General features: G+C 46.3%; 2 protein-coding genes across 8 annotated transcripts; one reads left to right on the top strand and one right to left on the bottom strand.

Annotated features, from left to right (window-relative positions):
* Nucleotides 1–2,468: 2,468 nt before the first annotated feature.
* COPS3 (COP9 signalosome subunit 3) lies at nt 2,469–14,243 on the bottom strand. Of its 7 annotated transcripts, none has more exons than XM_062503248.1 (12): nt 14,180–14,243; nt 11,245–11,374; nt 10,237–10,349; nt 10,082–10,131; nt 9,155–9,247; nt 8,273–8,452; nt 7,185–7,325; nt 5,980–6,153; nt 5,037–5,123; nt 4,634–4,747; nt 3,958–4,038; nt 2,469–3,642 (listed from the first exon to the last, which is right to left on the bottom strand). In XM_062503248.1, exons 1-12 carry the CDS (start codon nt 14,232–14,234, stop codon nt 3,589–3,591), a joined length of 1,272 nt encoding a protein of 423 aa, XP_062359232.1. In that variant the 5' UTR covers nt 14,235–14,243; the 3' UTR covers nt 2,469–3,588. The 7 variants fall into 7 exon arrangements, with proteins under 7 accessions (XP_062359232.1, XP_062359233.1, XP_062359235.1 ...); XM_062503249.1 differs by lacking the exon at nt 14,180–14,243 and adding an exon at nt 12,778–12,839; XM_062503251.1 differs by lacking the exon at nt 5,980–6,153.
* A 2,336-nt stretch (nt 14,244–16,579) lies between these two features.
* On the top strand, nt 16,580–20,765 carry NT5M (5',3'-nucleotidase, mitochondrial). The gene is made up of 5 exons (XM_062503702.1): nt 16,580–16,858; nt 19,465–19,565; nt 19,940–20,000; nt 20,331–20,445; nt 20,608–20,765. Exons 1-5 carry the CDS (start codon nt 16,595–16,597, stop codon nt 20,763–20,765), a joined length of 699 nt encoding a protein of 232 aa, XP_062359686.1. The 5' UTR covers nt 16,580–16,594.
* The last annotated feature ends 2,921 nt before the right edge of the window (nt 20,766–23,686 follow it).

The raw sequence follows: 23,686 nt of genomic DNA, 5'->3' as shown, positions 1-23,686 counted from the left end.
CAAAACAGAGCAGCTATTGCTGATACCACTACAAGACACACCTCTGGATTCAAGCAGCCACATGTGGACTAATAATTATGTCTCTGATTTAAGCAATAGCTAGATGGTCAGCAAGATGGATTATTACAGAAATACAGAGCTCAGACACGAATCCCAGAATGGTTTGGGTTGAAAGGAGCTTATGGATCATCCCATTCCAACCCCCTGCCTTGGGCAGGGACACCTTCACTGGACCAGGTAGCTCAGAATAAAAGTGTCCCATCCAAAATCCCAAAGCCCATCTCCGACAACGACCTGCAGCAGCACTTCTCAAGAAAGACACTAAAGAAAGATTAATAATTAAAATTATTTCTACTCTGAGAGCTCTGAGAAGCCATCAGCAGAGTTTGAACACTTCTGGAGCAGAGGGCACTGCCACACAGAGCAGGCAACCAGCAGCCTCCCCTGTCAGCCAAATCACTTCCTGAAAAGCAACCAGAACAAGAGATCCACCCCCCAAAAAACTAAGGAAACCCCAAATACAAAAGACCTACAATCTCATTTAAGACATTAGTACAATACTACATTTAAACATCTCAGGACTAACCTCCTGGGCCAGCGTGGCCACACAGAGAACATTTCCTAGGTTATACAGATTGCCTCTGAGACAACACAAACACGGGGCCGTGGCTGTGCTGTGGGACACACAGGGAAATTGTGGAGAAGGAGGCAGCTGGAGTAACTCCAGGGAGCGATGGCTCAGCAGAGGTCACGCGCTGGGGCTCCTCAGTGGCACAAAAACAGGAGTGGGAGTTGTACAGGAACAGCTTCCAACCATTCCTTCTCAGAAACATTTCAAAATCTCACAGTGACTTGCCTAGAGACCCCTCCTGTGGCTATGAACTGCAGCTGCACGTCTAATGCTGCCTTCAGAAGTGCATTTTGTGTCTTTGCCAATTAAAATGCATCAAAATCAGAGTCAGATATCAAAGCATGCACTCAGTATTCCCTGGACACATCTTGTGACTGTGTCCGATGTGAAGAAACAGCCACGGGACCTCTGAGGGTCCAAACTGGGAGCAGCACAGCACGCAGTGTTCCTAAATTTGAGCAAAAGTCCTTCCCTGTAGTAATACAAATTAAAACCAGAAAGCCCAAGTGTTCCAAAGCCTCTCAGCTGACCACAGCCCAGGCAATTAGTTCCAAGACTTGGAGGGAGCTGCTTCATTAAAAATCAGACTTAATTTCAGCGCTATCTCAACACATGCAGATGCCAGACCGTGTGTTTATCAAACTAGGACTTAAAAGCTCTTCCCTGGAGCACTTCTGGTGAATGTTTTATCTACTGATTCTACAGGTGAGACCTGACTTTGAATTTCTAACAGAATTCAGACATTAACAGCACAACTATCCCTGCCAGAAAAGGAACCTCAGCAGTTCTCTAACTTTAAAAGCATTTGCCCTGTTAAAAATCAGATACATCATGGAATATACCACTTGAAACTATTACACAGGTATTTTTTGCCATCCTTTTGATGTGAGCATGGATTTGTTTTATCTACTTTAGGAAAGAAAAAAAGAAGAGAAAAATCTAGAGTTATTCACCAGCTGCATAATTAGTTTGCTTCTAGTTCCACAGCTGGAAAACCATCTTGCAGCTCTCAGCAGGTAAATTCATGCTCACTAACAGGGACTAGTAGTGTAAAAATGGACATTCCTGGTCTTTTTTCCAACTCCACGACAGCATCCTGAATACATTTTCCCCTGGCAAGGGAGCCACTGGCAAGGAGAGTTGAGCCAGGCACATTTCTGGAGGGGTGGGGTTTGGGGTCAGTTGTTTGCAGTCCCTTCTGTGAGTGCCACATGTGGTAATGACAACCACCCCGTTTTGGGCTCGAGCCACAGCATCACTAATTACTCATTTAACACTCCCATGGGACCAGAGGGGAAAACTGTGTGTGCTCAGCATTAAAATCACTGCAGGATTAATTAGGATAAAAACCTTCAAAATCATAGATCTGCATTACAAGACTGGTAAAGCAAGTTATGAAAAACCCAAAGATTTTGCTTAAAGATCAGATATAAAAGTTGTCCCAATGGAATTCTCTCTGGCAGGAAGTGATGAGCTGCTGCTCAAACTATGGACCTCTACTGTGTTCAATATTAAACTGCTATTTTATACTTTTAAAAACATCCTTCACCACCAACCACAAAACCTGGAACACCTCTTTTCACCAGAAAGCTGCACCCTCCTGTCACAGAGGCTCTGCTAGACTTGGGACACTGGTTTTAAGTGAGAACCCCAACACTTCTGTATCAGCACTGGAAGGACTGTGGCATATTTTCAACCACAGGTGACCTCAATACATACAAACTTCACACAGCAAGAGCCAGGAATGCTCAGCTCCCACCTGGAAACAAGCTGGCAGGGTAGCAGGAGCAAGCAGCTCCTGGTCAGGTGTTTCAGTAGGAAGCAGGGGCTGCTGAGCTTCTCTTTTTCTGATTTCAAGACAGGTTTATTTCTGCCTGAGAGGAAGGTGTTTAAACAGTGAGAATCTTGAGATACACGAGAATGACAGAAAATTAAACAGCCCGTTGATTTAAGGGGTGAAGCACTTTAAAGAATCCAGTAACAAAGTTTGAAGTTTAAAATAGTAAATTAAAAACCAGGTACCATTCCAACACGTTATATCTGAATAAAATCTGCATTTTGAGAGCTGTATAGAATTCTATTTATGTTCCATGCAGAAATACTGGTTTCCACCCAAGAAACTATCAGTCTGTTGAATACCTTCATGCCAGTTGCACAGGAACAAACATTTAAATTTCTTTCACTGTAAACAACTTCCTATCTAGAATCCTCCAGAACACCAACATTTTCCAAATACCCTTTTGTTTAGGTCTAATAAGTTTCATCTAAGAGCAAATAATATTAGCAGATATTTTGTACCAGAAATTTAAAATCATAAACAGCTGTCATGTATGTTTTCCATATACGATTCCTACTTTGCAGCAAACTTCCTTACAAGGACAAGTTCATACCCTCATCCTTTTGGGAAGAACAGTTATTTCCTCATTTAACAGACAGCACCAGCTACACTGGGCATATGCAAATTCTCTACATTATGATTTGCTTGAATTCCACCCCTCTGCCTCCACCACACATACGATAAATCTGCACTTTGAGCCAACTTTAAATACAGAGTAATGAACCAATAATTATCTTGCAAGTGAACCAACACTAGTTTGTATTCTTCCCTGAATAACACTTTTGTTTTTGCAGAAGAGAAGGACTGCTACAGAAACACGGCAACATTCAAACCCTTTAAAACAAAAGGTAGATTATTTAATGCATTAACAATGTTAATCTGAAGATAAATAAATCCACAACAGACTTTCAAGTTTCTTTTGAGATTTCCTTTTTCTTTGCAGAGAATATTTCCGATATTATACAGTACTGAGAGGGTGTTCTTTTATTTTCTTAATGTCCAGGTGAAAAGCAAAGCTCAGTTCTCTCTGCTCTCTTCGTGGAACTCCTCAATGCCCTGTTCCAGGCGTGATTCTTTCATAAGCTTTTACTTGAAAGCGGAGTGGTGAGCAACATTAATTTCAAGAATAACTGGATGGTTTGGTCCCTGAGTCATCTTCTTGAGAGCCCATACTCTGAAAGGGAGAGAGTTAGTTCTGTTCAGAAACAGGTTTGCAGGCTTGAGAAAGACAGTTCTTTGAAGTCAACAGGCAGGAAAATAAAATGCCTATGAAATAACATGCACTTAATTTTCTGGTTGAAAATCACTTCAGGATTAATTAGGAAAAAGCACCTTCAAAAATAATGAATTATCTGATGTGTCGTGATGTTTATGCATATATTATTAATAATGTGTAATAACAACACTGTAAATACTGACATTCAGTACAACACCCTCACTGCACAGAATGGATCTCCTACATACTCTTACAAAACATTAAATCCATTACCTTCTGCACAAACTGAGGGTTCACAGTGATCTCTTGATCCATGGCTTTCAGTCGTTCATCAAGCTCTATACATTTCAGCATCTTAAAAACATGTATGAAATTGATTACTTTGTCCAGTTTGTACCTGATCTTCAAGACATTTCACAGCTGTGCCATGCAGAATAACTTTTGCCACCACTAAAGTTCCACATCAAAATGTTCCCATCCCTCACCTCCCAAAAAGAAGTGTCAGACCATTATTTATTCCCTTCATTTGATCCATGTATTCCTAACAGCCCTTTTTAAGGACATTGACAGACAGTCCCATGAGGCTCTACCACCTTAACCTACAGGCAGGTTATTAAGAGCCAATGGAAGCGATCCTTGAAGTTTACAACTCTAAAAGCAATCTTTCTAATTTATTCAAGGATCTTCCCATCACCAACAGCAAGCAGTCAGTCTCCTGAAACAGCTCAAGCTGTGCAGGACAAAACAGGGAAAACATTGACAGAGAGTGTTAATCTAAAACCCATGAAAATGCTGTGAAATAGTCAAATAGTGATTTACAGTCCTCACTCTCTATAACTAAGTTACTACACTGATTACTACACTATAGTTACTACAATAACTAAATTAATCTCTCCAATTACAGATTAAGACTCCTCGGTAAGAATTCCAAAAGCAGTAAAAGATTTACCTCCTGATCAATGTTATGAAGCATAGCTGGGTTGTTATATTTTTCAGGATTATCATGAAAACAGACCATACCATCTTTCTGATTAATACTTGCAAAGATTTCACCATCTTCTATCTGAAATGACAGAGGGTTTAATAGAAGTTATCACCAAGAACAGAATTTCAGGTAACTACAACACACAGACTCTCTGTGGAATTGTCTTTAACTTGGTTGCTTTCATTTTCCACAGGTTCCCAAACCCATGATTCCTGCATTATCTTACATGGAGAATAACTTTTTACATTTTTTGAGAACAGTCTGCACACCACAGTATCTCCTCCACCCTGAAAAAGAACTGATCAGGATGTGTACTGACAACCCAAGTACTAATTTTGGGATAGTTTAACCAAGTCAGAGGTCTTACCATGTGGAGGACGTATTTTTCTGCTTCTTGGGGCCCCGACAGCTGCACTCGACTTGCCATGTCTTGTAATGACAATGTTAAAAACGTCTGAAATTTAGAAAGTTTTTAAGTGTTAAATCAACTGCATGTAAATTATTTTCCTGTTGATGCTTCATGGCCTATGTGACCTGGCTGTGGTAATCTGATGGGAAGGAACAAGTGGAACACACAATTATTAAAGGGCTCATGAGAGTGATTCAGTTCTTCCTTCAGACATTAATTTGTTACACTGAGCACGTATGGAGTCATTACTCATTCCTGCAATTTCATTTTGCACCACAGTCCTGACCATGTCCAACCTCCTTCTCTCACCTTTTTACACAAAAAAGGTGACTCTCCACCTCCTAAATTTCCTCCAAGAGATGCATATATACAGCTCCTCATGGGATTTTTTTTCTACTGCAACAAATATAATTTGTGCTTACAAGAAAAACAAAAACAAACAAAAAAACCCCAACACTTTCCCAATCACCTTTCAGGATTAATCAGATCTCTCAGCTAAAGGAGAAAATCACTTCAGTGCTTCTGTTTTTCCTTTTATTTATCCAAAATCTGTCCTATTCACTCAATCTTTTCTAATGAAGTGAACTGTAAAGTTCAGTTTTCCAATTTCTTGAAAAGGGGTGAAGGTCACTGGGTTGCAGCATTCCCACCTTTTTGATTATCTATGAAAACCTCATGGGCAAACCCCCCGGACAGACAGATTGAATTAGCTTTTAAATAATACATAAGCAGGCCAACTGATTTGTTTTCCTATTCAGGGCATTCTAGTCTCCTTTGTTTCAGACACGAATCTCAGTTTTAGTAATTTCTCTGTCACATTACTATGTTATCATTTAGCTCTAAATTGAATATATTTCAGAAATACACTCCTAAGAGGAAAACTGCTCAGAGTTTGTCTTACCTTGGTTAGCCTCTGAATATTCTTTTTGTAGAGAGAAGATAAGCATTGCTTAACCAGCCCCATATTGTTATCTCTTGTGAAAGTTTCACTGTGTTTGTTCACCAGATTTCGAAGCTCCGAGGGTTTATTGGTTGAATAAACTTGTGCTAATTCATGGTAAGCATTGCTAAGAGGCTGCAATTAAAAAAAAAGGAGAACCCTTCTTAAAGAACACAGTGTTCATCCAGCCTCACAAAACCTATTCAGTGCTCCAACATTAGAGACCATGCAGGCATTGAAGTAAATTTAAGTAGCTTGGGTATTTCTCATAAAAAAAGACAGGGTGCCCATAATGGCTTTATGACAAGGACAGACCCTTATACACTAAATCTGCAGTGCAACATTTAATAAACATCATTTCAGGACCTCTGTGTGACAGTTTTACTTACAGCAGTGTGAACAAACTCTCTCAACTGAGTTTGACAGCTGAGGTTGAGGTAAGCATTGCCAGTAACTGCCCATCCCTTGTATTTGTTCTGCCCTCTAAGACATTCATCCTTGACCACATCGGGTCACAGCATTGACAGCAGAGACTAAGCACGTGAAACCGGTTCACCTAAACTACTTTAAAATGTTCTCAGCTTGTTTATTAGTCTCTGGAGTTAGAAGAATTTTGGAACTCTCTAGAATTTTGGTCAGTAATGAACAAACTCGGTGTTGAACAAGAACTAACTTTTAGAAGTGTGTTACTTAGGATTAGAACTCTCTCAGCAGCAGTTTTGTCTCCCATCTTACACCTCCTAATCTGAATGCTTCCAGACTACAAACTCACAGTTTTTTCAGAGACCTTTATTCTTAAAAAAGCTGGGGTTTGGGAATAAACTGTTTAGCATTTTGCGAGTCAATCAGATGAAGTTACAGGTCAAATCTTTTCCTAATGACAATGCAGCATGAAAGCCAATTGAAATCTGAGCATTTTTTAAATTCTGACATAAAAAGCTATAAAGGAATGTGCAGTATCAGTGAAAGGAATATTGACTAGTTTTCCCAAATCTTAAAAACCTGTATCATTGACATTATATAATCATAGAATAGTTTGGGTTGGAAGGGATCTTCAAGCTCATCTCACTCCAAACCCCTGCCATGGACAGGGGCTCCTTCCACTGTTAAACATTTAGAAATCCAGATTTGTTCATCTATTATTTAGATGCATTTGCAATACTTACCTTAATGAATCTACCAACTATCTGAGAAGTGTATTTTGGTAGCTGCTGAACTTTACCAAGCAGTATCAAAGAAACTAGGATATACTTTTTATATGATTCCAACATAATATGACTGACTGCCATGGCTGGAGTAGTTATTGCCTAATCAAGAGAGAAAGAAATAGAACAGAAATTTAGTCTGCTTACTGCTAGATCCTGGTAGCCGCATGAACAAAAAACTCAATTTCAAGCTGCATGTAGAAAGGATACAGTGACATATGAAATTCTCCTTTGAGTGCTGAAGTTTAACTAACTTCTGTCAAAATCAATTACCCAGACATATGCCAAAAAAAGAAAATTTTATACAAGCTACTCAAAACATACCACGTTACAGCGGTGTCTGTCTTAAAAGAGACTTGCTCAGACAGAATCAAAACTTCCTTCCTTGGAATATATCTAAAGCTGTACGAGAAATCACCTGTAGCTACTTGTGAACTTGGATTTACACAGACCCTCAAAGAGGTTTTATAAAGTTATTACATTATCAGAGGTGTGCATTATAGGGAAAAAGGATTTTAGTTCACTATGATACTGGAACTACTCAAAAGCTGACCTTCATTCACAAAAAAAAGGAAAAATGCTGCACCAATTTGTTTTGCACATTTCATACAATTTCCCTCATACATAACATCTTCCCAATTTTACTGTTTTCATTTCCTCCCCAGATAAAGCAAAACCAGCAAATATTATAACAGCATTGAAGAAGCATAATTCCTTCCTCTCATAAAAGCAGCAAAGGCCTTAGCAAAACCACTGGACTGTTTTTTTAAGACACATAACCGTGTGTCAGCCCGTGACCTGTTTCTGTGCTGCAGTTTCAAGCAGGCAGCTGAAAAATATTTATAGTGAGATAAATTTAACATCACCCTTTGAGCTGCACAGCTTTACAGTGCAATGAGGCTGTGAGAGACCTTCTGAAAGGAAAACACCTCCAAAGACAGTTTTGCTTGTGGCAGTTCAAAGGTGCTGTGTTTTCTCAGCACTGTCACACATCTACTTCTGCCTTTTCATACATCACACTTCAGACTTACAATTTCATTTCAAGTTACCTGTTCATAAAAGTAGAGTGCTCTTTCAAAGTTCTTTAGCCCAGTGTATATCATCCCACCATAGTAGTAGTAACATAAAAAGTGCTTCGCATCATATGCCCCATTCTCTTTACAAATATCCATCATGTCCACATCTAGATACGGGAGGGCAGGTTTAAAGCATTTTGCTAACAAACAGAGCTACAAGAAAATAAATCAAGTTTTCATAAATTAGCCATTTCCATTTGAATTTCCATGAGAAGGAATTCAAACCAAATTAATTAGTACTATTGCATAAATATCACTCTCCCACGAGTTAAAAAAAAAAAGGAATTTCTGTAGTGGAGTAACACAGGTTGAAAATCTTTGAAACAGATTATGAAGTGTTATGAAATTATCTGACTCCTAAAGAAATTAAAACTCTGACAAATCTGTTTGAAACTCCAGGACTGTCAGACTACTGTGCTGGCAGCACTAAATATTGCTCTGAACATTCCTGTCCAACCCTAAATCCCAGGAGCCAAGAATGAGACAGAAACACAAATCCAGGCCAAAGACACTGAGACAAATGTTTCATGTGTCAGACTTGAGCAGACAGTAGTTGGATGTTACAGACACCACCCAAGAGAAGTTCAGTGTGACTTTCAGCCCACAGAGAAGGGATGTCAAAGGACTTTCTGAAGTCATTAACAAAATCAAAGATCTGAGGACAAGCACTGAACATTTAAAATTAGTAATTAATCTGTGTATCAGATTTGGATTTTATTTCAGTGTGTCATATTATTTACTACTGGGGAAAAAAACAAACCAAAATCCAGTAGAAAATCCATTCTTACACTGCTGTATGTGAACATGCATTTCCCTGAAGGTTTATAGGTATTTTATATATTCTGATCCCCTTACCTGGCAGAGATCTGCGTGTATTGAGGTCAGCTGGTTTGTGTTCATCTGCATCTTGTCTATGGCTTGTCTGAGAATGCTAATTCCTCGCAGGGGCTGTCAGAAATTACATCTCTTTCAGATAATTTCTCATAGATGGCAGCACATTGGATCTTATGTTGACACTTACAAATGAAAAATAACACTAATTGACAGGTTCCATTAAGTAATAGTTAACTTGAGGTTCCCTTTTTGTAGGATATCGCAGTCCCTTGGTAAATAAAATTAACCTTGGCTATACAACTTCTCCTGATGGTCATCAATTCTGCTCCACAAAGCCAATCTCACCAGGAACACAGTAATCTGTGTGAGTAAGAAAACCTTTCTTGCCTCCATCTCAACTCTCAACAAATACTGAAGACAAGAAGAGTCACTTCACTCCGCTTAGAAGCAGAGATCAAATCTGGTCTGTCTCAGGCTAGACTTCAGCAGTGGCCTGAAAAAGTCAGGATTTTAGCAACAAAATCACTGGTCAAGTACTTCTTAAAGTTTCCTGCACATTCTAAGGCATTTCTTTAAGAGCATTATGTAAGACCAGTGAAAATAACACTGAAACTAAAATCACTGACTCACCAGTGCTAATAACCCTTGCAGCTCTCTCCTCTACTCATGTATTGTCTGAAGAACATTCTTGGTACCACAGACCTACTACTTTGGGTGGGAGAACATGTTCTCAGGCGACTTTTCTCCCCCAAAAATTATCCTCCTTAGGTTTTCCTTAGAGAAGTCTCAGAGTTTTGAGTTTGGTTCATTACCTTTCAGTAAACTTAACAACTAAAGAGCTGCACAGAAACACTTGATGTGAAATTAGTGGCAAATCCTTATGGAGTAAGGGGCTGGTAACACCCCTTTAAACCTTGGGTAGGGAGTAACTTATTTGTACTTGCTCACCTGTTTTCTTTCCACAAGGGCATTTGTTAACTGGTGGCACAGGCCAGCAACTAAACGCAGTAAAAAAAAAAAAAAAAAAAAAAAGACCTCAGTGAAAAATCAGTATTATCAAACTATCCAAAAATCTATCAAGTCTGAAATTAGTCTTAACTTACAAGTGTCTGTTGCATATCTAATGTGTTCTCCATTGCAAGTGCTGATAAAAAGCTGCACCTGTGAGAATAACGTTTCGAAGTCAGGGATGCTGGGCATAGAAAACTTCACAAACCTGAAACAAAGAAACAAAAGGTTTAGCATTAATTGCTTGGAGGTTCATTAAAAAGATTCATTTTCATTGCTAAGTCTCTGCATGTAGGTGCTTGCACACAAATCCAAAGTGCCTATGAGACATGGCATAAGATTTCCCCAGTACCTGCACAACAACATTTGAAAACGCCTTTCAATGCACAACATAATTCTCAATTTAGTGCAAACTACAATGGCAAGGATAATTTTCAGTATTATCAGTATTTTGTTTCAAAAGAGTAGTAGAACAAGTACTAGAATTCTGATCTTTCCCTTAAAAGAGAATATTATATATAAAATAATAATATGAATATAAATCATAATATAAAATAGCAGTCAAACCTGCAGATGGTTCACTTGGAGTCAGATACAGTCAATTCAACACTAAATATCTTTACCTTAGTTCAGCACCCCCAAGGCAACTGAAGGTTTATCTTTAACTCCAGACAGCAGCAAGAGCCTCAGTGCTGTCTAAAGACAAACACCCATGATAAAAGCCTGTTTTCTACTGGAATAAAACATCTTGCTCTGTGCTTACAGTTCGGTGTATAAATGCCCCGAAAATAAAGTTTTAAAAGCTCATTCTGTATCTTTTTGCTGAACACATATGGAAAAACACTCACCATGGAATCCCAGAACGGTTTGGGTTGGAAGACACCTTAAAGCCCACCCAGTTCCAACTCCTGCCATGGGCAGAGACACCTTCCACTATCCCAGGTTGTTCCAAGTCCCACCCAACCTGGCCGTGGATACATCCAGGGATGGGGCAGCCATAGATTCTCTGGGCAACTTGTGCCAGAACAAAACACTTTGCTTGGCTGACAGTTCAGCTCATTGCCTGAAGTTTTAATATTTAATTAAAAGCAAGCAACACTTACAAGACAGCAAGAACACCTAGTGAGTGTTCCTGTACATCCAGGGCACCGAGCACTGTATCCAAATGGGAAAGATTTTTTGCTAGCAGCTCTCCACTTTTATTGATCAGTTCACAGAGCTGGGTCATTTGCCCTGAAAAATAAAAAACCATTGTTTTCAAAGCCTAATTAGAGAACATTCACACATTCCCACACTTCATTATAACCTCCTTCCCCATGTAACCTCAGGAAATAATAGTATCATCCCAAGTTGTAATTTTCTTTAATAAAACAGGCATTAATTTTCTATCCACCACATGTTTGGGTTTTTTTATAAAACAAACACCACAGCTCGATCTTTGCTGGTCCTCAAGCTCTACCCAACTTTCAGGTCTGCTCATAAGCACTTTTTTGAAGTAGGCATTAAAGTACCTACAACAAAAGTATTTAAAAACCCATCCTTGAATTTACTTTGTACAATTAAAACTACAGTGTTATTCCATATGCTGTGAGCTATGAACACAGAACAAAAAGTGACTACTTTGAATGAGGAAGGTCGGTAAACCCCAAAACCCTTACAAAAAAAGCAGATCCACTCCCATGAGATGCTTCCAAACTCTTCCTCCCCCCACAATTAACTGAATGAATTAAAAAAACTGTCTTTCTGAAGCAGAGTATTGTTTCAATGTTCAATTCTTGCTGATTAGAGAGAAAAAAAACAGAGGTTCTCTCATCTTTAACAAAAGTCTCCATAAAACAAGGAATAGTGCCTCCATTCAGAGAGATTTACACTACCCTCAGGTCTCTGGCCTTTTCCTTTGAGAAAAGAAAAGCTGGGAAGTTCCAGCAATGATATGTTAGTTTTGAAGCGACAGAGGGATCAAAATCTTGAAATGGGGGACCAGAACCCAGAAATTTGCCTCCAAAACCATTCTCCTCCACATGGAATTTTAAAAAAAGGCATAAGCATGGGAAGGAATGGGGCTTGTAAAACCCTCTGCTTTGATAATGGTGCTCAGGCAGTGCCAAACCCTCATTCTGGTGCCCTCCCAATTCCAGAAAACCACCCCTTCTATGGTTCTATCACTTAGCATTCCCCTAAAAACACAAAACAAAACAATACAAAAAACAAATCCCAAACAGACTTTGGGCAACCTGGTCTAGTGGAAGGTGCCCCTGTCCATGCCAAGGGTGGGAAAAAGATGACCTTTAAGGCTTCTTCCAACCCAAACCATTCTGGGATTCTGTGATCAATCCCTCTACCCACACACACACATTGAACAACTTACAGTATAAGCAGCAATTCCCACACCAGGCCCAACTAAATGTCCCTTTCTGTCATTTCCCAGACAGCCAAATGACAGTCAGAAACCATAAGTACACACGTTGCTCCTGAATGTTCTCACATCCACTTGCCAGTCTGGCTCTGGATTTACTTTCACAGAATCCCAGAATGGTTTGGGTTGGAAGAACCAACCCAAACTCATTCCAAACCTCAGCCATGGACAGGGACACCTCCCACTATCCCAGGCTGCTCCAAGCCCTGTCCAGCCTCACCTTGGACACTTCCAGGGATCCAGGGGCAGCCACAGCTTCTCAGGGAATTCTGTGCCAGGGCTTCCCCACCCTCATAGGGGAGAATTCTTTCCTAATATCCAATCTAACCCTACTCTCTTGTTATTATGAAGGCATTCCCCTCTTCCTGTCCTTCCAGGTCCTTATAAACAGTCTCTCCTCATCTTTCCTGTAGCTCCCTCCAGAGACTAGAAGGCCACCCCAGAGCCTTCTCTTTTCCAGACTGAACAATCCAGATTCCCACAGCCTTTTCTCATAGCTCCATCCCTCCAAGGATCTTGGTGGCCTCACCTGGACTTGCTCCAACAGGTCCATGTCCTTACTGTGCTGGGTATTTTCTCACAGTCACAGGGATTTTTCTCCCTGGCTCATCCCTAATGGGAGAACTTCCATAAAGCCAACCAGTCTCCCCTTGAGCCTCCTGCATCCCCAAAACTCTGTGATGGAAAGTTCTCCAGCTGAACTCCAGGAGAACAAAGATCCATCCTCCATCTAGCTTGTACCCACATCTTGCAGGTATAAATTGTCTCTAAAGTAAAAATACTTTGTATTTATTAAGTGAAACCAGAGTAAGAGAGAGCTGGAGCTCAACCCAAGAACTTCCAGAGATCAAACCTGGGGCCGGGGTGGGAAACATTAATTTTTTATCAGTTTTGGGAGGAAACATCCCAGGCAGAGACCAGTCAGAACACATTTCACAGACCATCAACACAGAGGGAAAGTTCAAGAACCAGGAAACGCTGCACCCACACACAGTAAAATTAGGAGTTTGGCAGTAATATTGAGGAATTTTAAGTGTGATTATTAAAACTCTTTGTGGCCACGTGGCTGAAGTCTCAGATCTTTCACACAGTTCCGTGGTGGGGCGGGACTCTGTCCATGCTCTGCTTGGAAATGTAGAGCACCGACACTTGGACAATTCAGAAATAAATTTTAAACCACACTTATCACAACATGCCCGTCCACTGAGGAGGTGACAGGCTGGGCCACAGACCCCCAGTTAAAACCCTAGCGATGCTCGCTCCTCCCCCTATTTTAAAGGCTCCGATTTTGGCAGGATCACTGCTGCGGGCTCCGCTACCGAAACCAACCCCTGGGAGAACCGCGGAGCTCCGTGAGAGCACCGCCGGCCCCTCGTGCCTTGTCACACCGCCGGGATCCCTTCGGGGCTGCTCCGAATTAACCCCGGCACGGGCTCCGCAGTCCCCGAGGCGCAGCACCCCGGACCCGCGCCTGAGGGAGCGCCGTACGAGCGGGCAGGCCGCGGCCCGCCGCCCCGTAACGCGCGCGGTCTGACGAGCTTCTTCGGTCTTCACCGTCCTCCCTCGGCCCCGCGGGCCCGCCCCGTGCCCCCGCTCCCCCCGGCCAGCCCCGTCCCCCTCACCCTGGGCCGAGAGCTGCCGGACGCTGTTGACGAACTGCTCCAGGGCCGACGCCATCTTGGCGGCTCGCGCCGCGGCCGCGCGCGCTGAGGGGCGGGGCGGGAGGAGCGGCGCGCGCCGGGAGCCGCCGCCCGCCGCCCGCCAATGAGCGGCCGCCGCGGGAGTCGCGCGACGCCGGCCGCCCGCGCGCCACTTCCGCCGCCTCTCGCGAGAAGCGCGGTCTCTATGGCAACCGCCGGGCCCGCGTCAGGCGCGCGGGAGGGGCCGTGACTCAGCAGCGCTGGAGGGGGGCGGTGGTGACGTCATGGCGCATCACCACGCCGCGACATGAGGCCTTCCGCCACATGGGAACCCCGCGACATGCGGCCCTCGTTTCACCGGCGACCCACGCGACACGAGGCCCATGTGATAAGGGCCACCCGTGACACCGGGCCCTCCCCGACACGGGTGGCCGGTCCCACGAGTGGTTGCACTGCACCAGCAGAGGATTAATCCCTTTTGTCCCCTCTGACGGGGACTCAATGTGGTGGTTGTCGTCTGATTGTAGGGAGGGTTTGCTCTGGTATCAGGGAATAGCATTTTAATCCCTCAGGTTAATGCATGGATCTGTATTTTCCATCTCTCGGGAGCTGAAGCAGCGTGTCCCAGAGCTGTTGCAGGCAGGGAATTGTGTCGGTCGTTCAGTATCCATGCAGAAGGTGGAAGCCTGAGTGGAGATCAGAGAATCATAAAATATCCAGAGCTGGAAGGGACCCACAGGGATCATCCAGTCCATCTCTGGGCTCTGGACAGGACAAGCCCACAATCCCACCCTAGGCCTGAGAGCGTTATCCAAATGCTGTTTGAACTCTGTCAGGCTTGCTGCCCCGACCACTGCCTTGGGGAGCCATCAATTTGCATATATTCCCTCCCTGCATAATCAGGAACATCCCGCTGTGTTGAAATCCCATTCCTTGCAGGAAGCAAAACGCCTGCGGTGCAAGTGAAAGCACAACACAGACCTGAACTTCACACATTCCCCTCCCAGCCTCAGCTGAGATCACCATCGTGTCCAGCCAGTTCTTCCTTCCCCCCCTTCCTCCTTCGGTGACCTTCCCCAGGTCACCAGATCCCAACAGCAAATTTGCCCTCCATGAAACAAGGACAAGACATTCCACTTGAAAACATTCTGGACTTGGAAAATTAAATATTTTGGAACTTTATTATTGCTGTCAAGCAAAATCTTTCATTTCCCCAGTTCCGTGGTTGCCTAATCCTGTCAGTACCACTTGAAGAACTCCCTCTTTTTCATCAGTTTCATTCCCCAAAGTGTTTTTTTTTAACAGATCTTTGGTACCTTTGGTCAAAACACCGAGCCCTTCTTGGTGCAGCGGGTGCTTCTTTGGGGTCCGGGAATTGGCATTTAAGGTTTCCTATCACGCGTGGAGACAGAGATGTCACAAGGCGCAAGAACTGTCAGAAACGACTGCATTTTACGCAGAAAAATCACCATCATACGTGTGCCTCTAAATGTACCCATCACCTCTGCAGGCAAGGACGGGCAGTGGGGGGACGACTGGGTATCCCAAGAGAGGGAAACTGAGGCAAGGAAGGAGGGAGGGGAAGGGCAGCGGGGTTTGAGCAGCCTTAAGGCGGGCGGGCGGCGCGGAGCCGCTGCGCTGTCGCAGGGCGCTTGTGCCGCTTTAAGGCGGTGCCGGCGCTCCGGGCTCGGCAGGCACCGGGAAGAGGAACTGGGCTTTGCACTGCCGGGTCGGGGCGAGCTCCGCACCGGGCACCAGCCCCGCTGTCCCCGCTCACCTCCCGCCGCCGCCGCTCCGCGCTCGCTGCCAGGGAGGGATGGGGCAGGGAGGGGGAGGAAGCGCTGGGGGCCAGGACGGGTCTTTGCATTCCCCCAGCGACCCCCCGGCATCCCCTCTGCTCCCCCTTGCATCCCCCCGCCGCTGCTTCCTCCTGCTGCAAAGGGATGCGATTGACAGGGCTGCCCTCTGGTTTGGCGCGTGCTTAAAATAGAGGCTCCCCCCTTTGCTTGGAGAGCCCCCCAGCCCCTGCTCTGAACCCCCTATCCCCTGCCGCAAGCCCCCCGTCTGCTTCCTCGAGGCCTTATCGTCTGCTCGAAGCCCCATCCCCTTCCTCAAGCTCACCAACCCTTTCCTCAATCCCTTCTCCCTTTCCTCAAGTCCCCTTCCCCTTCTCCAAGTCCCCATCCTCTGTCCCAAGCCCCCACCCCCTTCCCTGAGCGCCCTACTCCAAGCCCCCAATCCCCTTGTTCAAATCCCCCATCCCTTTCTTTGAGCCCCCATTCCCTGCCCCAAACCCCCATCCCCTGCCCTGAACCTTCTTCCCTGAGCCTCCTATTCCCTCTCCTGAGACCCCTTCCCCAAATCCCCCATCCCCTGCCCCGAGCCCCTTCCTCCAAAATGATTTTGCTGAGCTGCTTCCTGCACCTGCGTCCCCAGCGCTGCGGCCCCTTGGCCGGGCTGGGCAGGGGGCTCGGCCCCGCAGCGGGGTCCCGCAGGGCTCTGCGGGTGCTGGTGGACATGGACGGGGTGCTGGCTGACTTCGAGGGAGGATTCCTCAAGAAATTCAGGGCCAGGTACCCCGACAAGCCCTACATTGCCCTGGAGGACCGGAGGGGCTTCTGGGTTTCGGAGCAGTACGGGCGCCTGGGACCCGAGCTGAGTGTGAGTTGTGCTTCCCCCGGCTCCGTGCGTGGGCTTGTTGTGGCCAGAGCTTGGCCCTCAGGGACTCTCTGACCTCCAGGTCATGGGGGCAGCGCTGGGGAGGGCCGTGGGGGCCACCAAAAAGCTCCCATGAAAACAGAGGGCTTCCAGCAGTGCGCTTTTTCCCAGAAATTATTTTTTTTTTTTGGTGCAAATCTGAGTCTTTCTTAGATGCCTAGGATGGGTTGGGTTGATAAGAACCTTAAAGACTGTCTTGTTCCAACCCCCTGCCATGGGCAGGGACATCTTCCACTAGGCAAGGCTGATCAGATGGGCCTAGTGGGCTTTTTCTCTGCATGCCTGGACAGAGACAGATGCAAGAAGAGGGGATATTTCAGAACATCTGTCTTGAAATACCCCAGATTATGTAGCTGGGTTTTTCTTGCTCTGATTTGGCCATGTGGATTGGTACCATTCCTAGATGGATTATTTAGTTCCTCAAGAGCAATGTGAGGGGTGGGATGCAGCAGAGCAGTTCAGAACAAACCATGCAACTGATGCTTCATTTGAGGGCTTAAGATCAAAACAACCCAAGCCCTCCCATGCCAGAAATTATTATATTCAGTTTAATATTTAAAGCTTAAAAGCAGTTCTCTCTGCATTGTAGTTTATCATTCAGCAACAGGCTGACTGGTGCAGAGAGCTGGTTTCTGCCTCTACAAGTTTCCCATCCCAGTGGATGTCTGTGGTCTCATCCATGGATTGTAGTTCCCCTGGCTTAAATGTGTTATGGTAAATAAAAATGTTCCTGTTGTTAGGAGTGTGATGGCTACAGGGAAAGGAGTGGGAATAAGGTCCAGGGCTCTCCCATGGGCAAAGTCCTAAACAACTTGATGAGCTGAAGGAATAAAGTGTCCTTTCTGGCTAGGAATGGTGAAAGGGAAGTGCAGGACATAATTTGTGGAGTAAAGCAGCTGCTCAAAGTTTGCCAGGCATAACACATGATAACAATTTTTTTTTTTCTTGATCGTAACTACTTTGGATGTGTTAAATGAAGTGAGCTCATCTTGTGTCTGATGTGGTCACATAAAACCACCAAAATCTTTGGGCTGATCAAGTAGCAAAACTTGCAGAGTCTGACCTCAGGGTAGTCCTGGTTTTCCCCGTGGTTTCAGGGCAGGGCTGAAGTGAGTAGGAGCTGCTCTATGGCTACAGACAAATGGGCCATTCCAGTCTCTGACCAGAGAGCACCACTGACCTGCTTCAGGGACCAGAATATAGGAGCCACAGACTCCAACAAGCTGCAGGTCCCAGCTCTGAAAGGGAGAAAGTTCAGCAATGCACCAAGTGTACAAACCTGGAAGAATGGAGAGCCCTGGACAGGCAGGGAAATTCCTTATGGGGATTAAGTGTCTGTGTCCTGGCACATGGAATTTTTTTTGGCTTGGGGAGTGGAGTGGGTGTTTTCCTCAAGATGAGCTTAGTTTTTCCCTCCTCAAGCTTGATTGCAAAATGCTTTTTGACAAAATTGGAAGTGGGATAGCTGCGGAAGTGCTGCTGTAAGAAAAACACTTCAGTGCAGTTTGAAGTGCTCTGCTGCATCAGGCTGCATTTCTCAAGTGTCTCTTGTGCAACTGCAGACAATATCTTAAAAATAAAACACCATTACTGCCCAGTCTGAGGCAGATCAAGTGGAATTTGAATGTTTGCATGGCCCCATGGCAAACTTTTAGGCTGGTTGTTCTTGCCATGGAGCCTGGAGGCATTTCTGCATCTGCAGCTCCTCAGCTGCATCACAACACTGGGGCTGGGCTGCTTCTGCTTCTTCCCAGCTCTCCTCCCCAAGGACATGGTGTTTCAGCAAAATAATTGCATTCCTTGGCACCTGACAAGCTGTTAACCTGTTTGAGGCAGTGCAAGGGCTACTGTTCTTTAGAGCTGTGCTAGATCCATCTCAGGCAACCCCTGGACTCTGTCCTCACTCCAAGGTTTTGCTCTCTGTAGTCTCCTCTCTGTTCTCCTTGTGCCATACCAGTGTGCCCAGGCTGCTGTCCTGGACGTTGTGTTTTAAATCCTTGCCTAGAGATGCTCTATTTGCCTGCTAGACCTTGTCCAGGCTTCCCTGAGGAAGAGCATCTGCATTCATCCTGACATGTGGCTCATCCTGTAATGTACTTTCTCCTGGGAGAGCAGCCTGGCTGCTATTTTAAGTGATCTCATGGAGACAAATAGGCCAGAGAGCATCTGTGCCTGAACAGCATCATGGTAGAGCAGGGCCACCAGGCCACGTCAGCTGGGTGCACTGGATCTGTCCCTCTGGATGGGTTTGGTTTGGATCTGGATAATCTCTGCTGTTTGGCCTTACAGGAACATGCAGCTCTCTCTGTGTCTGGGGCTGCAGAGGTAAAACCAAGCCTACTCCAGAGCATCTCCAATCTGAATTGTATGGGGTGGGTGCAGGTGGGAGCAGAGGCGCCCACAGAGGCAAGGGGGGTGAGCAGAAGGGACTGGAGCTGGTGCTCCCACTGTTCTCCCTGTCCCATCCTCTGTCCTAGAAAAGGGTGAGGAGTACACACATGCAGGAAAAATTGCAAGAAGTGCAATAACTGCTTGCTTTCCCCTCACAGGAGAAAGCCATCAGCATCTGGGAATCCAAGAACTTCTTCATAGAGCTGGATCCTCTCCCTGGGGCTGTGGAAGCTGTGAAGCAAATGGCAAATTTGGCAGAGTGAGTATGAACCTGCCCATGGCATGTGGGGATGGACAGAGGAGCAGCTGTGTCTTCACATCCACCTCTTGGCAGAAGTGCTGATACAACAACAGCATTAAAAATAAATATCTCCCAGCCATCAGGGAAGGGAGAAAGAGCTTTAACTCCTGGAGCAGTCACCTAGAACATCAGCCATGTGCAGCCTCTTCCCTTCAGCTCTGCTCCCAGCAAAGGTTGTGAAACAGGGGACACGACTGTGCTGTGGGTTTCTGAGAGCAGGGGGATTAATGTCTTAAATCTGTTTGATCTGTGTGTGGTGGGGAGTTGGCTTTGGGCTGCTGCCTGCTCTGGCCCAGAATGACACTCTGCCCCTGTTTTTCTCCTCGTGGCAGCACTGATGTGTTCATCTGCACGAGCCCGATCAAGAAGTACCGGTACTGCCCTTATGAGAAGGTGAGCAGGCCCAAATCTCAGCTCCCCCTCCCACCCACACTGCCCAGTGAAAGGTGTCTGACCCCTGCATGCCTCTGGCTGTAAAATTTACCTGATCCACCCATTTGCATGCACTGAGACTCTTGGTCTTAGTCTTTCATCATGACATCAAAAGCTGCTTGGCTTTCAAAGAACTTTTACTCCAGCAGCATCCAAATCCATCCTACTAATGGACTTAAAAAGAGAGATATCCTCCCAGTCTGGGGGCCAGGGCTGCTTCCACTCCACCAAGCACCCCTTGCCCCATCCATCAGCCTTCCCTGAGCTCACCAGCCATCCCTTGCCTTCCAGTATGCCTGGGTGGAGAAGCACTTTGGCCCCGAATTTCTTGAGCAGATTGTTTTGACACGAGATAAGACGGTGGTTTCTGCTGATCTGCTTATAGACGACAGACCTGATATAACAGGTAAGAGGTGAGGGGTGAAGGAGTGACTGCAGGCAGTCAGGGATGGGTGTTGGTAGTTCTGTGCTGTTTGGGTTTTGTAACTTTGGGGTCTTCATGTTGGAGTAAAATCTACTTCAGTGTTTCACAGAGTTGTCGAGACCACTGACCTTCCTTCCTTTGCAGGGGCAGAGCAGAACCCCACCTGGGAGCACGTGCTCTTCACTGCCTGCCACAACAAACACCTGCAGCTGAAGCCCCCCAGCCGTCGGCTGCACTCCTGGTCTGATGACTGGAAAGCCATTCTGGACAGCAAACGCCTCCCACCCAGCCAGGCCACCTAAACACCAGCCCCCACGGCCACCTGGGGCTGCAGCACCTGCCTGTGTCTGTGTGAGTCCTGCTGAAGGCCAGAACCACAGATGGACAGACAGACAGACACTGTCCCTGCTGCAGAGAGGAAGAAGGTGAGCTGAAGAACCACAGTCACCTGGACTTGCAAAATAGATCCCAGTCCAGCCCTGCCACAAGGGAGCAACAGCAGGACTATGCCTGTGGACCTGACAGCCTGGCTGGGGGGCATTTCCCACTGGTTCCTGGGGTCTCTGTGCTGCATCTGCAACCCCCACAGTGTTTCTGATGGACAACGTTGACCTCAGTGTGTCACTGCCCTTGCCTGGTGCACTGTGTGGCACAGACCAGCTCTCCATCCTCCCCTCCACATTATGGTCAGGGATCATTGTGTGTGGTTTAGTCCTTGCATGGTTTCATCCCAAGGAGCTGCCTCAGGAGGTCTTTCGCACTGGCAGTGCCTGGATCTGTGGAGAGGGGTGGCTGGAAAGGCAGGAAGAGCAGGAAGGTGCTGTCTAGGCTCCCTGCACTGGGATTGTGTTGGAGGACTGTCATAAGCACATCCATGGATGCTGTTTGCAGTTCTCACATACTGCAAGGGAGGACGCTGGGGGATGTTGTTGTTAAAGGCTGTGGAGCTGTGCCGGTTTCGGCCAGGGTAGAGTTAATTTTCTGCATAGAAAATATAGCCCCATACAAGTCACTGTGAAGAAAATTAACTCTACCCTGGCCAAAACCAGCACGGGAACCCATGAGAGGTTCCCACGAGCTGTATCACAGGGTAGTTTTTTTCTGCAGCTCCACTACAGTCCCACCCCTGGATGTCAGGAGACAGAGCATGCTGCCAGCCCCATTCCCCTGCTTCTGTGACCCTGCAGAGAGGTGTTCAGTGCCTGGCTGGTGCAAAGGGGTCACAGCACACGCAGCTGTACCAGCCACCTCTGCCAGGGTACAGTGCAGGGGCTGCTGAGCTCTGGGTGCATCCAGCGCTGCTGGGAAGCTGCAGGTGGCCACCAAAAGGGGAGGATTTAGATTCAGGGGCAGCTCCAAGAGGGATGTTTTTGGCATAACTGTGCCCACAGCCTCTTTCTCCCTTGTTTGTCTCATTTTTGCTTTGCCAAGCTCACACCAGTCTGGCCTTGAACTTCAACCACTTGTCTGGCATGAGAAAGCTGCTGCTGCTGCTGCTGCTGCTCCTCCCAGCCTCAGAGAGACATCCCAGCTGCTGGGAGAGCCTGGCATCCCCTCCCTGCCTGTGGCACTGCCACAGGGCAGCCACAGCCCAGCTGTCCTGAATGGGAGCTGGTGCTGGCCCACCCCAGGCAAAGACCCAGGTGTAAGCTGGGTGTGTCACTGCTGACACCACAGAGGCCATCAGTCCCCATTGCTCTGTGTCCCCACACTGTCCAGAATCCCACTGCCCTCCTGGCCCAAGGACTTGCTGGCTGGAAGTAAAACTCCCCACCTGAGCACATAACTCCACAGGCAGAGGTGGTAGCCAGGGCTTGGCCAGAGTTTGTCACCCTGCACTCCATGCTCACATCTTTGGTTTTCCTCTCTCCTCTCCTGTTGGCCCCCATCAGCAAAAGTACATGAACTTAAAGCTACATAACCAACAAATAATGTAATTCAGCAATGGCAGCCAGACCCCTCATGTATCCGGGACCTGGAGGGGTTCTGGAGTTGGTGCTTTGGAACCTGTGCCTTCCCTGGGTGCTGCAGGGCCAGGAATGGGGCCTGTGTCCACTTGGGGCTTGCCCTGTTTCTTGGGATGGGGGGAGTTTACAAAGTGGGCATGGTTGGCCCAAGGTAGTGGGACTTACATACCACAAGCATCTTTTTTTTCTTTCTTTTTTTTTTTCATTTTTCTTTCCTGTTTAAACTACTGTGTGCTTCTCTGTATGGTGGGTTTGGTTTGGAGGGGTCTATTTGGGATGTGCAACTGCCTGAGGTGCAGCTTCCTGGCCAAGAGCTGCCTTGGCTGGTGGGTTTGCAGGCTGGGAACTAGGACAGTGTGGGAGAACCGTGGGCAGCTGCTGCAGCTGCTGAACATCAGGACCCCCTTGGCTCCACCAGACCTCCACGGGCTGTTGGCCCCTCTGTGCAGCTAGGGTGACTTCATGGGGTCCAAGGTGGTTTTTATTTCCTATGGTACCATGTAAATATGAGCTGCCTGAGCTCCCCAGAGCCTTCTCCATGCTCACTGAGCCAAAACAAGCTGGCACATCGCTCCAGCAACTGCCCAAAACCTGTCATCTTCTCCCAAGGCTGGGGCAGACCCGAGGGATGTGGCTGTCTGGGGCCAGCAGGACTTTTCCCCATGGTGAGATGTGATGCCAGAGAGACCATGTGGGTTCACACCAAATATACTTGAAAGCAGAGCTGGAGTTTCTCATGCCTGAGGCTCCAACTCCATGCACAGAGATCCCGAGCTGGTAGCTGGACTGTTTGCTGCCACACTCAGGACTGGGAGGTGACTCCATCGCCTGTTCATTGTTCAAGCCTGTGTCCAGCTGAGATACACAGAGTTTTTATTTTTGAATGTACATCTATAAACCTAAGGCAAATGAGAAGCACTGCAATAAACACTGAGTTGTTTGACATCCAGCTGCCTAGAAATGGAGTTGGGGGTTTGCAGTTTCCCAGCCATGGCTGTGTGTGAGGATAAAGGGGTTTCACCTCTAGGTTTGGAAATGTTCTCTTGTCCAGAAAACCTGCAACCAGCCCTGCTGCCCTCGCAGTGCTGTTATCCTGTTAGACACAGTCCCTGTGGGCAGAAATAAAGCCAAGGGGTGGTTTTGGGTAGAGTTCATCTTCCTAAGGATCTTTCATAATAAATAAAGCTGTGAAGTGTGTGTCCTGTTGGGCCACCGAGCAGAAGCTATGAAGGGGGTTGGAAGTGTCATGGGCTGGC

Source organism: Cinclus cinclus, chromosome 16, assembly GCF_963662255.1.
Source record: "Cinclus cinclus chromosome 16, bCinCin1.1, whole genome shotgun sequence".
In the NCBI taxonomy this organism is placed as follows: domain Eukaryota; kingdom Metazoa; phylum Chordata; class Aves; order Passeriformes; family Cinclidae; genus Cinclus; species Cinclus cinclus.
This window is presented reverse-complemented; position numbering and strand designations above follow the sequence as displayed.

What these genes read in the sequence shown, in the direction of transcription:
- COPS3 (XM_062503248.1), bottom strand. Translation starts at nt 14,234, where the DNA reads ATGGCGTCGGCCCTGGAGCAGTTCGTCAACAGCGTCCGGCAGCTCTCG. An exon ending in TACACGCAGATCTCTGCCAG is followed by an intron (nt 8,453 to 9,154) that starts GTAAGGGGATCA and finishes ATTTTCTTGTAG; the next exon opens with CTCTGTTTGTTAGCAAAATG. An exon ending in AAAAATACGTCCTCCACATG is followed by an intron (nt 4,748 to 5,036) that starts GTAAGACCTCTG and finishes CTGTCATTTCAG; the next exon opens with ATAGAAGATGGTGAAATCTT.
- NT5M (XM_062503702.1), top strand. Translation starts at nt 16,595, where the DNA reads ATGATTTTGCTGAGCTGCTTCCTGCACCTGCGTCCCCAGCGCTGCGGC. An exon ending in GGTACTGCCCTTATGAGAAG is followed by an intron (nt 20,001 to 20,330) that starts GTGAGCAGGCCC and finishes CTTGCCTTCCAG; the next exon opens with TATGCCTGGGTGGAGAAGCA. An exon ending in CGACAGACCTGATATAACAG is followed by an intron (nt 20,446 to 20,607) that starts GTAAGAGGTGAG and finishes CTTCCTTTGCAG; the next exon opens with GGGCAGAGCAGAACCCCACC.